The sequence below is a fragment of the Melospiza georgiana genome, chromosome 3 (genome assembly GCF_028018845.1).
Source record: "Melospiza georgiana isolate bMelGeo1 chromosome 3, bMelGeo1.pri, whole genome shotgun sequence".
Classification (NCBI taxonomy): Eukaryota; Metazoa; Chordata; class Aves; order Passeriformes; family Passerellidae; genus Melospiza; species Melospiza georgiana.
The window spans coordinates 67,584,265-67,601,856 of record NC_080432.1 but is presented as its reverse complement, the minus strand read 5'-3'; the positions used below and the strand labels follow the sequence as shown (position 1 = coordinate 67,601,856).

The 17,592-nt window shown below is 40.4% G+C and overlaps 1 protein-coding gene across 1 annotated transcript in view; it reads left to right on the top strand.

Moving 5' to 3' along the window:
- The first annotated feature begins 489 nt into the window (after positions 1-489).
- Positions 490-17,592, top strand: part of TIAM2 (TIAM Rac1 associated GEF 2) — an 88,250-nt gene continuing 71,147 nt past the window's right edge. Inside the window, exons 1-5 of the mRNA XM_058020802.1 lie at positions 490-579; positions 1,639-2,841; positions 8,555-8,990; positions 12,877-13,049; positions 14,058-14,282. Of these exons, the coding sequence (XP_057876785.1) occupies positions 1,645-2,841; positions 8,555-8,990; positions 12,877-13,049; positions 14,058-14,282 (2,031 nt within the window). The 5' untranslated portion in view covers positions 490-579; positions 1,639-1,644. The remainder of the gene's footprint in view (positions 580-1,638; positions 2,842-8,554; positions 8,991-12,876; positions 13,050-14,057; positions 14,283-17,592) is intronic.

Here is a 17,592-nt window from a genome sequence, read left to right as displayed (position 1 = left end):
GGCTGCTGGAGTGAATTTCATGGTGGCCTTTCACTGCAAAGGTTGTGGTTGGAATCCAGGCATAGGGAGAGATAAACAGATGCTGTGGGACATTGCTCTGATCAGTCTGGTCCACATTGTAATGGACCATTGCACAATACTGTGAACTGTAATTGGTCTCCTGAAAGGAAAACTGAAGAGGGATGAAAGTTGGTCCTGACTTGTCAGTGAGAGGAGAGAAAGACAAACAAAGAGGAGAGAAAATGAAACATTTACTCGATGACTTATTTCTACTAATTCAATGTCAGTTGTTAAAGTCTGTTTGTAAAAATGTATGTCTAAATTCCAGGAATCCCCCTCATCAAATTTCTCTTAATTTGTAACTTTTGATTTTTTTTTTCTTTTTTTCTACATTTTACATACAGTTGGAGTAAAGTATAAGTTATATTTGACTGAAAACGCTTTTTTGTTGTTTTGATGTTTTCTAGGAAGGCTGTGTGCAGCTCCATTCTGGTTTTGGCAAGCATAGTGGCTGGCCACGAAGACAATGCAGAGCATACTGACTGCTAACCGTGCCCGTGTTTGAGAGTGTTCCTACAGGTTTGCTCTTTCTTTCATACTGTGCTTTTAATCTAAAAGTGCTACGGGCTTGAAGTAGGGATGTTAAAACATAGAAACTCCAGAAGATACTCCAGATTATGCTTTTGCTGTGGCTTGTTTTGACAATTTTTTAATGAGGCAGCCGCGTATCCTCCTCCGGGTGATAGTCTGAGATTCCATGTGTAAAGAAGCGTAGTGCTGACGGAAAAAGCATTTTGGTGTTGTTTCTGTATGTTACAAACACTGGAGATTCATTCTGAGTTACGAAAAGAACAGAACTGTCTTTTTTACTGTGGGGTGCACTTTATGCAGGTTTGAAATCTTCAGTCACCTCAGTGGGGCAATTTAACTGCTCCAGTGTGTGCTATTCACTACAGACACTGTGAAAAACTGAAGAGCATTTCACCAAGCAAACTATCAAACTGTGCTGTGCTCAATGAACATAATACAGTTTTGTGCTGTAGTGGAAGATGAGGCTGTTTGCTAACCAAGTTCTTTTTTATCTGATTTTTTGCATCTTTTTTTCCTCCTAGATGAGCTTCATTTAAACACATAGCTGGGGTTTACTGAACATTTTATTGAGGCAACACTTAGTTGCACAGAAATCAGTCAAGCTGAAACTGCAGTGGGCTTGTCTGCTGGCAGAAGGGATTTCTCTGAAAGTACAGTTCACTTTACATCTAAGTTATGATTATCTTGCTGTCTCCCTTTCATTATGCCATTGTTCTTGGGAGCCAGAGATTTTGTAAGTTATAAGAAAAGGATGTTGCCAAGGGTGTGGGTGGAGGAAGGTGTTGACATGATTTCAATGGAGTTAGATTCCAGCTTTATAACAGAGGGGTAATGAACCACAGAGAAAATAGGCTTTTCTAGCTTGCCCCTAAAATAAGTTCAGTTATGAATTTAATGTTGTACATCGCTATCTAATGGCTTTTTTTGAAACAATTGTTTCATATCATTTTTTAAATAGGCGTTTTCCTGTGTAGAGGGTAAAAATGGCCTGTTACTTTTTGCTCTGTCTTTTAGCCATTGTTTCTAATGAAACTCTTCTTAATTTAGTGGAAAATGGGGAATTCAGAAAGCCAATACAGTCTTCAGGGATCGAAAAATCATGCTGCTGCTACAGCTGGTGCCAAGCAAAAGCCTTGCTCTCTGAAAATTCGCAGCATTCATGCTAAAGATGAAAAGTCTTGCTCTATGCATGGATGGGGACATACCAGCAGCGGCTCAAACTACAAATCAAGGTCCCTTGCTAGAAGCTGCCTTTCACACTTCAAGAGTAGTCAGCCTTATTCCTCTAGACTTGGTGACACTGTGATGAAGGTCTCCAAAAGCAATGTCCATGCCAAACACAGGACAAATGCCTCAGGGGACTACTGCCAAGGGAATAATGTGATGTTTTTGCCAGAGAATGGTTTCCACTATATTGGCCTCCAAGCTGGAAGTAATCATGCTGCCTCTCGAGAATGCAATGGCCACATTTTAAATTGCTATGGAAAGAATGAGAGTCTTGCATCAACCTCCCCATCAGAGGACAGGAGGAGTCCTAAAGTTCTCATTAAAACTCTGGGGAAGCTGGACGGTTGCTTGAGGGTTGAGTTCCACAACAGCAACAACAGCAAGGTACCAACCGAGGAGTCCAGCGGGCCAGTGCAGTTGCTGAGGTATTCCCCTGCCTTGGAATCTAAGCCAAATAACCTGCTTGATGTCAGGAGGAACTCCAGTGCAGACTGTTCTTCAAGCCATCGTCTGTCACCTACCGACTCAAGGCTTCGGTCTAGTAAAGGGAGCTCCCTGAGCTCTGAGTCTTCATGGTATGACTCTCTCTGGGGGAATGCTGGGGATATCAATGAGCTGGATGGCTCATATTTGACCAGGAGCACTCCAGATACAAGCATTCATGCCAGTTTCCCAGCAAGCGACAACAAGAAGTCCTTCAACCAAAGTTCATCTCTTTCCTCACTCCGAGATCTCTATAAGGATACAAATTTGGAAAGCACTCCTCCACCTGGGATCAGGCTGTCTGATGAGTATATTGACACTCCTGGTAGCCTAAGCAACCGTGTCTCCTTTGCCTCAGACATTGATGTTCCCTCCAGGGTAGAGCAGGGGAGTCCTGCACATTACAGCTCCTACACCCTCCCGTGCAGAAAGTCTAAGCCCCTCGGTGAGGATGCATCCAAGAAGGATACATTAAAGAACCGGATGCGACGCATCAGTGACTGGACAGGAAGTCTTTCAAGGAAGAAAAGGAAGCTGCAGGTATGTACAAACCAGCCTAAGTGTGTGAAAGTTGGTTTTTATATTCCTCTTATAAGCATAGCGATTGCATGATATTTGTCTTTTTTGCAGGTTAATTACTTGCTTATCTCATTTAGTAATTTGTGGAATTTTGAGAAGTACTGCATCCCTGGTGCTGTCTGAAATGTCAGCCGCAAAAAAGGATACACATTATTTTGTGCAAATTTTCCCTTCCTATTTTCATATTTTGTCACCTTCTAAGTTAACTCCAGTTTTTGCGGCCTAATATTTCTGTGAATTTGCTTTTGAAATTATTGCATTACTTAAAAGGTGACTTGGGGTTTAAACCTTCTTTTTTATTTCAAGTATGGAAATACAGCCTCTCTCTATATATGTGCTATGGATTATCGTACATTATGTGAAGAGTGTGGAAGAAGCAGTAGAAGGAGGACATTGTATCCATCTTTTCAGATGTTTCCTGTCTGTTTTACTGTTTTACACTCATTTTTTGCTTGTTGGTCCATTTCTATCAAGGCAAGCAGCTGTATTGACCAGAGGTGCATTACATGGAGCAACCTCCTCCTTCCTGTGTGTCAGCTTAGTTCACCAGATGGAAAAACTTGAGTTGCCATCTGGCTTACTGGGAGATGGTAGTGTGAAGAAGATGGGAGGGGAGAGCAAGAGGGAGGGAAAGGATGTTTCTTTAGAAGAATTCAAGACTAATCCCATTAATAGGAATTTAGGATGCCTGTGGTCAGGAATGAAATTCTCATCTCTAGCTGCAGGCCCCAGAATTGGCTCTTTAAATACCAGACTGTGCCTGGTCTCTGTGTGTGAGTTTGCAAGCTGAGATGAGACCATTTTTGGATTTGGTTTGGATTTTTGGTTTTTTCCCTTCCTTTTTTTTCCTGAATCTTCCCTGGTGTTTTTCATAGAGTCACTGTGCTTCCCTAAATGAAGGACGCTCTCTTTCAGCAACATTGATGTGCTGGCCACTTCAGAAATTTCTTGTCTCCTGTGCTGGAAATTCAGACAGGTCTTGTGCTTAACCATGTACATCTGTCATTGCGCTGTAAAACTCTGACAGACCCTTAGGCTCAGAAATGAGCTCAGCGTAAGGTTTGCGTGAGTGTGTCCTGGCGGGGGGGCTACAGAACTGGAAAATGAAAATGAAAGCTGTTTATTTGCATCACTTCTTTTGTGAGTTGGTGCTCATGTACTTTATCAGATGCTGTCTTTTCACCTTCTTACTCAGCTGTGAAAGAGAGGGCAAAAAAACCTGGAATCATGGAGGAGCCTCAGTGCTGTGTTCCAGGATTCTTCACTGATTTCAACATCTGTAGCTGCTCTGGATTTTACTGCCAGGCTTTACATATGATTTCTGCATCCCAGACCTTTAGTATGTATTACTTAGTTATGACATTTTCAGAATGGCATTTGTGGTGTGCAATTCATTGCTATTTTGAATTCACAGTGCAGTGCGCTGACTTCAGACACGGCAAGGAAATTTGGCTGGTGAGATTGCACCAAGCTTGAATCAGATTGTGGTAGAAGGAAAACAGCCCTTACTCCAAAAACGGTGGTTTCTTAGAAAAAGGCATAGGAAATGGTTAATCACTGATTTTAATCAGACAAGTATCCAGCAACAGGAAGGGTAAGAGGGAGGTAGTGAATGCTTTGTAATTTTGCAGTTCCTTGTGTGGCTTTATTGGTTCATTTCCATCTTTCATGCTTTGAGTAACCTGTTGTCTCTTCTGGGGGTTACTGGGTTGTAGTTTAGTAGTGCTTATACACTTAACAGGTCCTTTAGCTTAAAAAGACAGAAGTGTGGTGGATGATTCTGAACTGTCACGTGGTTGGTCCCTGCTTGTGCAACTTCATCTCGTCGTGGCAGCATCTGTGCTCTGCTCTGAACAACGCGTCCCTTCCTCCGTACATTGGTAATGACTGGCTGTGAGTCACTGGGGCTGAACGTAGGTGAAAGCTGGAATATTTCCCTGTAAGTGGGCCTAAGTGCCAGTGGTGGCTGGGTAGTCCCTCAGCTCCCCAGTGGAAACAAACCAGCCGAGCCCCCTGCTTCATGGAGCACAGACCTAGGAGCCACAGGCTTGGGATATTGAGGCCAGACCCCAAACACTAGAAAGGCAGTGGAGTTTAATCCTCTTTGTGAACAAATTGCAGCTTAAACACAGGTAGGATTTTCTCCATCTTGAAGGCTCCTTCCAGACCATTTTATTCAATGCTTGCTAACAGGCAGAGTAAATGCAGTTCCAGACAGTTTGTTCTGATGTCGGTACTGCCTTCTACATTAGTTATTCTTTCCTGTTTTTTAATCTGTTATGATTTGTTTTAAGGGAGAAGTGGTGTCTTTTCTTGGCCTGCGTTTGTGGGGCTATACAGACTTTCCTCGGTCTCCTGTGTTAAGACTGGAAATCTATTTCCTTTTCATTCTGGCACCCTTCCTCCTCATCTGTTTTAAATCATCCACAAACACATTTGCATATGGGGTATTCCAGAGGAGTTCTTGGTTATGCCCTGTCCAGTTACTTGGATGTTTCCTTCTGCCTGCTTGATCTGACGTAACCTGGAATTGAATTTACCTTTCTAATAAGGGTCTTGCATCAAGACTTGCAATAATCTTTTCCAAGACCTAGTTTTCCTTGCATGAGGGTGTCCTAAAGTGTTCCCTCAATGGTAATCACTGGTACTGTCCTGCAGCACATACCTTCATTTAGTTTAATCTGTGCTGAAATGACATTGGGATGATGCTGAGTTGCAATTTAATGTGTGTGAGCTGAAAGGTGTGTGTGATGTATGTGAGACCTGTGGACAGAATTTAGGCAGACTTGCTGCACAGCCAGATATGGCTAAAGATGGTGGTGTAAACTCTGTGCAGCTCTTTAACATGGAGAACATAAGCAATTTCTGTGTAAAATGAAAATCCATCCATGAGAAACGGCTCCTGAAGAAAGGTTCTTGAATTAAGTAAAATAGCCTCACTTCAGGAATTGTATCTGAAATTTTATGACTTTATATGCCAGAGCCCTGATGTGGGCTGTAAAGAGAAATTAAAAGTAAAGTACGTTGAATGAACCTTTTTATTTGACTTGAAGACTGGTATTAGATTCTCCTTTTAGCATGGCTCCTGATGAATGCAGCAGGCTGCGTTTTTCCTGTGCTGTTCTTTACAGCTAATTATTACGTGTGTCACTTTGTCTAATTGGTATCTTAGCCACCTTATCTTTTGCCTTGTTTTTAGCTATTCCAGAGTGTATCTGAAACATTGAGAGATGTCCTTGAATGCAGCTGAGCAGAAACAGAGATCGGTCATCACTACCTTCAACAGAGCAAAAACCAGCAAAAACCAGCCTGGCAGGGAAGCCACCTGGCCAACTTAGGTCAAACCTTTACAGTAGTGGCAGATATTGCTGCAATGACAGCCTTCTCAAGGACCAACAGAGACTGGCAGACTGACAATTCAGTTCTTTAGGAAAATAAAAATACAATTGATGGTGTCCTAGTGAAGTGTATATATTCATTTTGGATTCTTTATCCATTTTCTCTATTCTGGTACTTCCTCATTCCTACCCCTTTCTATGTGTGAGGAGAAAACATAGGATTTGGTTAGTGGCTTGTCATTGACAGGTTGCATCCCACACTTCTCCTTAGTGTTTGCTGTTCCAGTGGTGGGTTTTCACAACAGAACCCTTCTATGTATTTGCCTTGTGTTGTGTCTCTTACTAGTTCTTTGAGACTAAAAGAAATACATATTGTTAATAAGCTGTACACTACTGTTTTCCAGGGGACACTGGCAGTTCCTGGAGAATAGTCAAACAATTAAAGTGCTGGATTTTCGCACACAAGTACAATGGCAGTAATTAAAACAAGGGTGGAGAAAGCTTTCAGTTTCCCCCTGAAATACAGATTGCCAGCACAGTTGTACTCCATGTTCTGGAGTTGCTTTGTGGCATAAATGCATTACATGTGGGATTTTATCCTGGCTTGCCACTCCATGTGCGGATCTTCCTCCCTCTACCATATAAAAACCAGTTAAATTGTTGATGTTTAGGGAGTTACTCTTGGGCAACACTGATTAACACTCTGCAACAAGATTTGAGGAAGGTGCTCCTTTACCTTGGAATTGTGATCTGAAAAGCCAGACTTGAAGTTCAATGTACTGTCGGTGAGTGTGGGTCTCAGGTCAAACTGGCTTTTGTGAGGCCACAAGCAGCAGTGTCCTGCTGCTGGAAAAGTGCTTTGGCATTGCCTGGGAGGTGTACAATCCCAGTCTTGGCTGCACACTGGAGGTCCTGATGCTACCAAAACATAGCACAGCTTTTCTGCTGCAGTTTTGAAGAGCATCAAGTAAGAAGCAAAGAAAAAGTAGCTGTTTTCAAAGCTGTTGGGGAGAACAGCTCCCAGGAGACCAATGTTTATTTACTTTGTTCTTAGTACAGTAGTCTGTGAAAAAATAAATGCTTTTAGAGAGGCAGTCTAAACTTGAAAGTATAATGGCTTTGTTATTACCGAGAGTAATAGCTTCACTTCTTGAATAGTTTATTGCAATATCTTTTTTTTTTTTCTTCCTACTTTTTCTTTCTACTTTTACTGCAAAAGGCAACATGTCTTTTGTGTTTTAGGTTCTTAAACCTTGGTTGCTTTTAAATAGCATTGGCATCGCTTGAGTTCAGAAGACAATAAATGGCTTCTTAGGATGGATGGTGTGGTTCTCAACAGTGAAGTTAGTACAAGGATGTCTGTTTTGGGTAGTAGGAAAATTCCTGTCCATCCCTGGAGCTTGGGAGAGTTGGGATCAGAGAGCATATTACTTGGAAAGGCTTAAAAGAAAAAAGGTCCAAACTGCCACGTTGACAAGCAGTGGCAAGAAATAGGCCTACTCTAGCATCCATATCAAAGGCAAAGTTGAAGTCATACCATCAGGCCTGATTATTTAAAATAAAATTAGCCAGCCCTCTCAATCCAAGGGATGAAGTTGCACAGTGCAATTAGGAGAAAGGCCTGCCAGTGCTTGATGGGATGATCAAACTCTCAGGGTGTTCCCAGCAGCTCAGAAAATACACAGCTCTGCAGTCTGGAGACTGGATTTAAGCCAGTCAGCAAGCATGTATTTCTTTTTTTAAATCACATATTGTTTTAGATTATATTTCAGTCAACTGATCAATTCTAACAAGCTTAAAACATTCTTTACTTTTGGCCTTTTTTTTTGTTGGTTAAGCACCATTTGTACGACAGATAGAAACTGGAGGTTAAAATCAGGCTTGTTGTGTTGAAGCTAAACCTGGCCACCTTGCACCAATGTGATAGCACCAAAGTATTGAAAACTGTGTAATAATAAAAAAACCTGTTGTGACACTATTCCTGCTTGCACTCAGATGCCAAACATGGTGCCTGCATTTCAGATGGAAGATGTAGTTGTCTCCTGGAGTACTTCAAGTTTCAGACAGTAGTTTCTAGTGAAATTTGAGATTACTCAAAGCATACTGGAATTACCAAACTGCTCACATTAGTAGAGAGGGTTTAATGGGGTTCTGCTGAAAAAACTGAATGGTAACAGTGGTCGTGTGAGTGGCTGAGGCAAAGGCTATGATGTAATGGTGAAAAGATGAAGGAACTGGAAGTGGCTAAACATGAAAAAAAATTAATTGACAAATGAGGTGTGTCTTTTGATCATAGCTCTGGTGGCTGATGGCAGATAAATTCCTTTTATGCACAGGAGCCAAAGTGTAAAGATGGGAGTGACTACTTTGACAGCAGAATGGACAACTTCACTACAGACACACTGGCACCATCACAGCTCTCCTCTTTACTGTGGTCTCCTGGCTCCAGCCATGCCCTGTCCCAGAGAAGCGAGTCCACCAATGCTGTCAGCAGTGATGCCTTGAGGCAGAACATTTATGAGAACTTCATGCGTGAGCTGGAGATGAGCAGGATGAACTTGGAGAACACGGAGACCTCGTCGGAAACAGAAGACTCCAGTGGCGAGTCCCTTAGCTCCCTGGAGCAGCTGGATTTGCTGTATGAGAAAGAGCAAGGAGTGGTGCGCAAGGCAGGGTGGCTGTTCTTCAAACCCTTGGTGACCCTGCAGAAGGAGAAGAAGCTGGAGCTGGTCACACGACGGAAGTGGAAGCAGTACTGGGTTACACTCAAAGGTAAAACCACCACGCTGATCCTTCATCTTGGCAGTTCTTTCTGTTGTGTCTCTGCAGCATTTCATGCTTGCTGGCTTCTGTTAGCAGATTTAGGGGGATCAGAAAATCACACCTAACTTTACAAGGTCTACCCACCAGCTAAAGTGGAGCTTGTACCCAGGCAGCCCACTGAACTGAGGTGCTGCTCAATGTCTTTGGGATTGTGTGCAGCCTTGTGTTTCATATCATAGTGGGAATTGTTTTGTCTGACTTCCTAATTTGTGTGTTCAATCAGACTGGGGAGCTAGAAGATGCTTTTGGATGTTTGGAGATCAAAGACCGAACTGAACCAAAATTTAAGGGTCAGGAGAAGTTGCTGGAGCCCAATTCCTTGTTAAAGATACAGTTCCTTAGGCTCTGCTATGAAATTTACTGAAGGATGGGGTAGTTTATTGAAAAAATGTTTTGTTCATTTCTAGCACATTAGGTCGCAGTGTAATGGAGAGGTGAACTCCCAGTGCCAGAGCCTTTACACAGAGAAGTGTGTGTGGTTCAGAGCAGGGGAAGCTGAAGTGATGCCCAAGGCAACCATTCCCAGGGGTTGAAGGTCTCCCTCCTTCAGGTCTTTCACATTCTCTGCTCCCAGCAATACCAACCCCTTCTGGCTTTTGGCATGCCCAGCTTCCCGTCGCCTGCAGCTGCTCCTGATGTGAAAACAGCCCCATGGGAGGGGAATCCGCTCAAGGGGGCTGCTGCAGGTGTGATTGTTGGGCTCCATTTGTGCTCAGAGGGTACTGTGAGACGCGTACAGGGTTCAGGAAATGTGAGAAGGAAAATAATATCTATTGTGGGGAGGAAGGGAAATTTATTGGGTGAGTTAATACGCCTTTTTTAAATTTTGAATTGCACCCAAAGGATTTGTCTTTCAGTAAATATACTGAATTGCACCCAAAGGATTTGTCTTTCAGATACTAAGTTAATGAGCAAGGAAATGATCAAGCTTGATCATTTCCTATCATATCTGGGACTAGAGAAGAGAAAATGGCAACTTTGCCACAGGTTGCCCTTTTTAAAATTGTGCAGTGAGTGTAGACTTGAAGAAAAATGAACAGCAAACAGCAAGTCCTGGTAATGTTCTGCTTGATAGTGCTGATTGAAAAGAAGCAAACTTACTAGAATGAGGCAATTCTGCCTAAAAATTCAGAGACTTGTTATCAAGTGATCAAAATGTAGGCAGGCATAGCAGTTTAAATCAGTTGTCCTGATAGCATCATCAGATAGCATGATTCATGCTTACAAGCAGTGTATACAAAGGGAAAAACAGCACCTGAATTCCACCCTCTTATTGTGTGTGTTTGTGTTATGGAGTGTGACTATAGTTTAATCTACCTCTTCTAAAATACAGTTTCTAAACAATTCTATCAAAACTCTAAACTGAAATATGTTATAAACTAGTAGTTTGTGCATTTCTGGGATAATGAAGCTCTGGCAAGCAATTTAGGTTCTTCATGTTCATTTTTTTGGCTATAAAGTTGGCTTATTGGTGATTTTGAAAAAATTGTGTCTCTTCTTACTACCTGAATTTCTGCAGCTACCAAAAAAAAGGAATAATAAAGTTCTTTGGAAAAATCTTTAACTTTTAACATTATAACTGTTAGATACAATGCTTTTTACTTCAATGGTTGATCTGGCTTCATTCATGGTACAGAGTCTTTTGCACTTTGCTAGCTGTTTTAAATATACATTCCTAATTTCCTTGATCTCTTACCTTTATTTTCTTGTGGAGACTTCTGATTCCAAAATAAACTTGCCTGTATGGATATCAAGGCATAATTCTGTTTTCATAATCGCTATATCAAGATCAAGGCACTTGCTTTGGTTCTCTTTATACAGGTTTTTGAATGAATCAGTATTTAATTTGTTCTTGAAGTTTAAATAGCCAAGATATTTTAAAGCATGACTCTAAATATGTAAATGGAGAACAGCATGTTTATTTGCACTCTGTTGAGATGTGTTTAATTATAATATGCAGAAGGCTTATAACCATCTAGTTACCTGTCAGATTTAAAAGTATACATGTCCTGAGGCCTCTGCTCCACTTTCAGGGCCACCAAGACCTGAGCCTTAATAGTAACTGTGTACCAAGAGAAACTCTCTTTTCCATCTGTCCTGTCCAATTAGTTTCCTTTAATGAGGGAAATTGCTTTCCTTTTGCTCTCTCTCTTCAGCTCAAGTTTTAATTGAAATATTTGGACAATAATCAGTCTCTGTGGGTCTGACAGACCTTATGAAACTAGCTGCTTCCAGGGATCACTGGATTTGACCTAAAGATATACCTGGGGTTCCATACACCGAAGCATACAAACATGCCCTTCAAAATTTTTAATTTGTGTACATATAAACTCTCAGGATAAAATATGAGTTATCTTGAGTTAGAACAAATAGGGGAAATATGGGAATATGGAAATATTTTAAAATAAATCTTAAAAACTTTAAACTTCTGCACTTTCCTAAAATGCAGAAGTGGAAGTGGTTATAAGTTGCTGCTGCTGCTGAATACAAAAGACTTGGCTTTGTTTGTTTAGTTTGCCCTGTTATGTTCAAGTGACATTTCTGATATGCAGAGTGTTACAAACCATGTCCCTTTTTCCAACTGCAGAGATCTCCAAGTGTGTTGGTGGCACAAAGAAGATAAAGTGAGGGCTGCCCAATGGAATAGATAGGAACAATTCTATAGGATTTCTTCTTACCCAAAATATTCTGCCAGTAACTTTCGACATTAACAGGAAAAGGTGCAGTTATGTAGTATAGAGGTATTTCTATGTATTAGATTCCTTACTCTAGAAAATTGTCAGTTGACAGATGATTTGATCAGAAATCTCTGATACGGGTTTCCCTTTGTAATGGTATTTTACAAGTGCACTCCAGTCCATGACCCCTTGAACAGGCAGATTGGTGCATCTTGGAGGACAGTGGGTTATACCGAGGCAGGAAGGAAGGGGATGGAGGGCACAGGCCCTTCTCGAGCCAGCATCGCTGCCAAAGGCAACTTGGCCCTGTAGTCATACTGCTGTGGGCTAGGATCAAGTGTCCTCTGCTGGGATCAAGTCTCCTCCACTCTCCTCCAGAAGTAATTCCACTTGTTATACTCGGGACTGCTGTCATCAAGGATGAAGTTTGTTTTCTGGATACAAGCTTCATACCTTAGATATTACGCTATTTACAAGACTGAACATGCTCAAACGCAACCCTTTTAAATTGTTTTAAATTGCTCAGAATTGTCTGAGTTTCCAATTTTCAGCTAGACTCAAGGAAATCTGGTTTAAATTTGAGAAGTTTATTCACTAAGCGTGTTGTATGAAGACAAAGGGTTCTGCAAATCTTTTCAACAAATACGAAGATTTTTAAAGTGGCTGTTATGAGAGAGTTGGTTCAATTTAATAAAGAAACACAAAAGCTGATTTAACAAAGCAGGAGTTAATCTCTTCTACATGCCTTAACATTTTAATAGGCTGAGTTTATTGATAGAATATTCTAGGTTAGAAGGGACCTTTAGTCCAGCTCCCCTGCCATTGGCATGGACATCTTTCACTGCAGCAGATTGCTCAAACCCCATCCTACCCTAACCCTTGGATGCTTCCATATTGAGGTGTCCTGATTTATTTAAAGTCCATAAATGTTTGTTGTGGCCCTATTAGATGTCTATTTCAACTTTTCATTGGCAAATTGATCATTAACTGTTCTTCTGTGTAGAAGATCGTCCTTTTTTTATCTGTTTCGGAAGAGGAGTGGAACTGATGTTCCCTGTCTCTGAAGGATGTCTTAATTCACAAAAACACTATGTAATGTTGGGAGATCCATGACTTACTTTCTCCTCATGTTTTTTTGTCCCTCTGAACTGCAAAAGGTTGTACTCTACTGTTTTATGAGACCTATGGAAGGAACTCAATGGAGCAGAGCAGTTTGCCTCGATATGCGCTGTTTGCAGAAGACAGTATAGTTCAGTCTGTGCCAGAACATCCCAAGAAAGAAAATGTCTTCTGTCTCAGCAATTCTTTTGGAGATGTCTACCTATTTCAGGTAATAGGATGCATGCACAACTTGGTGGTTGTTTCCATTTTAGCATGTGTTTGTGAGTCTACACATGTATCTATATGATGGTATGTACACGTGCACACACACATCATGTTTCTGCCGTTGACTTAAAAATAAAAGCACGACTGCACTGTTGCATTACACCATTATAATATTAAATATATGATATGACTGCAGGTATTACATCAGTTGGCTCAGTCAAATATGGTTCAGAAACAAAAAGAACAAGGACCACAAATCTGCAAGAAGCTCTGGTTGATCACAAGCTTCTAAAAAATCAACTTTTTATCAATTTTTTTCACATTTATTAGCATTCCACCCTTACAGAATGGTGTGTTCAACCCTGAATCTGCTGGCCACAGAGAGTTTGCTTGAGCAAGATACTCAAGAAAGAGAGCTAAAAATAATCAAAATACCTGGGTTGCTCAAGGGCACCACTGGAAATGTCAATAAAGAACAGGGTTATGCGGAACTGCCTGCATAGAAACATGTTGATTCATAGGCACACTTGTACCTATCTCCAGAGATTCTTCGTGCAGATTGCATTCTCTTTACCTCGATGTTGCCTCTCCACTAACTTGGCACATTTTAAGTAAGCAAATACCTCACATATAAAATCTTCTCTGCTGTCACAGCAGTGAAGAAGGTTTGTCTTTGATATCTGGTAGGGATTACTTTAGTTATTTGGAGGGATGAAAAATGCCAGTCACATCTTTCCCACAGCTTATGTGGCTCTTGTCCTTCTGGGGCTTTTAGACTTTGCAGGTCTAAGAAGCAGAAGCTGGGGTTTGGAGACAAGTCATGATGGAGTGTAGGAAAATCTCAGACTACCTTTATTTGCTCAGTTCTAAAGAAAACTTTATTTCACTTGATTAAGATAAAGTTCCTAAGGCAACAGTGAGCCCATCAAGTGCTTCATGCCCTAGAGCTGTTGATTTTATTTTATTTTTCTCTTATCTGCCCATAACGTTGCACCATTGATTGGTTTCACAGGCAACAAGTCAGACGGATCTGGAAAACTGGGTTACTGCCATACATTCAGCCTGTGCTTCCCTCTTTGCAAAGAAGCTTGGGAAAGAGGACACTGTCAGGCTGCTGAAAAATCAGACCAAGAGTCTCTTCCAGAAGATTGACATGGATGGCAAAATGAAAAAGATGGCAGAGTTGCAGCTCTCGATTGTTAGCGATCCGAAAAACAGAAAGGCCATAGAAAATCAGGTACTGGAAATAATTTTTTTATGAGAGCATATTTATCATAATTATTGCTTTGGTCTCTATTTGTGATTTCTAGGCCTGAGAGTAATTGTCTTAGCATAGCTGACACAGTGGTTGTAATTACTGCCAGGTTTCTACAGCAATCCAGAGCAGTGCAGGAGGCAGGCTCCCGAAGCTGCACATCAGACTGTTCTGTTTCAAGAGCACAAAGCTTTTTCTTGTCTCTTCTGTAAAAATGTAATTAATTTTTACTGTTTTATGTTACTAAGATCTAGCTGTTACATTGCATAGCACAGAATATACAGTATGTTCTGTGAATAATTTATTATTATATTGGAGAAGAGATTGAAGAGTAGGTGCTTGGCAGTATTGTTCTGCACCTTAAGACAGCACATGAGGAATACTTAGTCCTTCCTCCGACTTTATTTGTGTGGTGGCAGACAAAACCATTTGCTTCCAGTTGAAATTTAGCCACGACTAATGATCACCTGATTGTCTGTGTGGTGGTGAACAAACATGAAGCCTTACTCTGCTCTCAGTTCTAGCATGCGAGCCAGGAAGGACTCCAGGGATACCTTATGGAAGTACATCGTGCAGTGTTGATGTCTTGCCCATGCCCCCAGTTTTGCAGACAGTAACAGGCAAAAAGATGCTTTAAGTATTTAGACATGCTTAATGTTCAGGCAACGACCTTGCTACCCACAGCTTCTTCTGCACTAAACTTGTCTAGTAGTTTAGCCTACATAAGTCTGTGGACTGAGGCTGCTGTATCTTTAGTTTTATTAGGCCATTTACAGAAGACTTCTGATAATTTGAACTGATTGACTGATCTTTGAGAGCCTTTCCAGTCAGAATAACTATTCCTCTGTCAGTACTTCATGCTGCATATTATGGCCCCTTTAGTAGCGAATGAGGTTTACTTCCTTCAAACCAATACAGCATAATTATTTTTCTTCTGTTAACGAAACACTTGTTGTTTCAGCAATTTGATGCTTATAATATTTAAAATTCTTACTCTACTGGCTTGGACTTGATGAAGAGCAGACTGAGTACTGACGTCACTGCCAAGCTCTTGTGGCACACTTGAGTCTGAAGCTCTATGAGCCGAGTTCAAATAACATGCAGGTTTGTGTAGGGATTTGCAGTGCAGATGTTCATAAGCCCTTCGTGTGCTCAGATGTTCATAATTTATTTCCAGGTCACTTTATTTCATGGTCCAGAGCTGAGTGAGGTGAATGGAGGAGGAAAAATGTTAAGCATCCTTTTATTGCAGTAGGCTTTGAGACCTAGGAGAAGATACAGATTTCTGTAGATGTCTAGTGCTTGTAACATATGAAGCACTGAGGAAAAATCCTGATGTATATTAACTTAATTTATCCCTCCCTCATCAGATATTCCTCTTAGTAGTTGATTTAGAGTCAGCTGAAGAGTATTAATGATTTATCTTAATATCTGCTAATTAGGTGTTCTATCCTTGAAGAATTATCATTGTTTTTCAGCTCTGTAAGAAGTTAGCTTCATTCTGTAGAACTGAAATCCATCTTCTGGACTGCAGAAGATTTATTCCTGTTAATCTTCTGTCTATGTGTGTCTCAGAACATTGAATGGGGGCAGACCATTGGCACAAAGAATGAAATGGATCACTGCAAGCATCCAGTAGTTAGCAAATAATAAATTTATAGCAAGAATTTTCTCCATTCTTGATCCCTTTGATCTCTTTAAAATCTCTCCTTACAATTACCTAAGGTTTGCTGGTGTAGTCACTTCAGAGAAAAATTGATAGATAACTCAGTTGCCTAATCTTCTAATTTGTTGTCTCAGATTGGCTTTTGCAAAGAAAAAAGAAAATCTTCATGCAATTAGTATGAAAATTCTTAATATACTTAGTAAGGTAATGATTTTGAGAAAATGTTATTCCTGAGGGAATAGTTTGCATATATGTAGCTGTAGTTGTTTAGTAACTGTGGGTGTTTAGTTGTCTTTTGCCTATTTTGAGAAACAAGAAAATATAAATTCTGGTTTTGGTTTTGTGTAAATTTGATGATGTGTCAATCATGGGGCAGATATTATTCCTCCATGCTGAATTACATAGTATTGCCAATACTGTATTTCTCAAGAATGCATTCTGTGCTGGAAATCGTCACTGATGATTTATTTTGGGAAGCCAGCGGAAACAGTGTGATTGACTTCAGAAGGACTGTGGTGTTTTTTTACATAAAAAGAATTTATTTTCACTGGGGAGTTATCTTGGAAACTTTAATTTCTATAGCCTTTCTCCTTTTCCTTCCTCAGAAAAGCAACCACCAAATGTCAACTTATTCTTTCACTTCTGTATTGACTTAACACCCATACTTCTCTGCTGAAGACTTAATAATTCTCAAGGCTTTAAAAGCAAGCAAAACCTTTTGTATTTCACAGTTTCTACCACCTGAAAGACAGTTGTACTAATGAAACTTGCACTTCTAAAGTTGCTATGGGTATTTTGATATACTTTGACACACTTTTTTTTTGGTGTCCAGCAATTAGACTAGAGAAGCTCATCCAGTTCTGTCTGGTAACTTTTGTGAATTTGAAGGCAATCAATTGATAAAAACAGTGCTAAACAGAAGTGCAAACAAACAAACAACAACAAAGACAAAGAAAACATTGTTTTTCTAGTGAAATTGTTGGTTTATATGCTATCAAATCTGTTTTATATGGTATCAAATGTTGTTTATATGCTATCAGACTGGTTGGGAAATGTTTTCAGTCTCGTGTCTTACATGACGGATTCTCTCTAGCTGGGTTTACTGGCATAATAATAATAATAATAATAATAATAATAGACTTTTTAAGTGTTTAAGAGAAAATTGTAGCCCTTCACAAAGCTATTGGTAATGCTGGTCAGTTTAGAAGAGACCAGTGAAGCATCTACAAGATGGCAATGTGGCTGGAAATCTGGAGTCTGCACATGCTACCTACAGCCATGTATGCTTATTATTACTATGTGAAATAAATAGGTTGTATGTGAGGATATTCTCCCAACATGTAACTTCTCTCCTCAAGTGAAGACAATTAGGACAAAAGGTAGCAAGTTTGAAAATCTCCTGGTGCCAAGATGAATTTTAAAGCCTTTCTTTAATTTTTTTTTAGTTTTCCTAGATGTTTAACCTGCTAGAGAAACCACAGTGTTTGCTGTGAATACAGAGCCCTGTTAGTGAAAGGGATTATTAGCATTTATTCAGACAATAATCTCTCTCTTAACAAAGAGAGCTCTTTTAACAAAATATTGCACATTAAAGTCAGAAGTGAAGCTGCCTCTGCCTGCAGAACT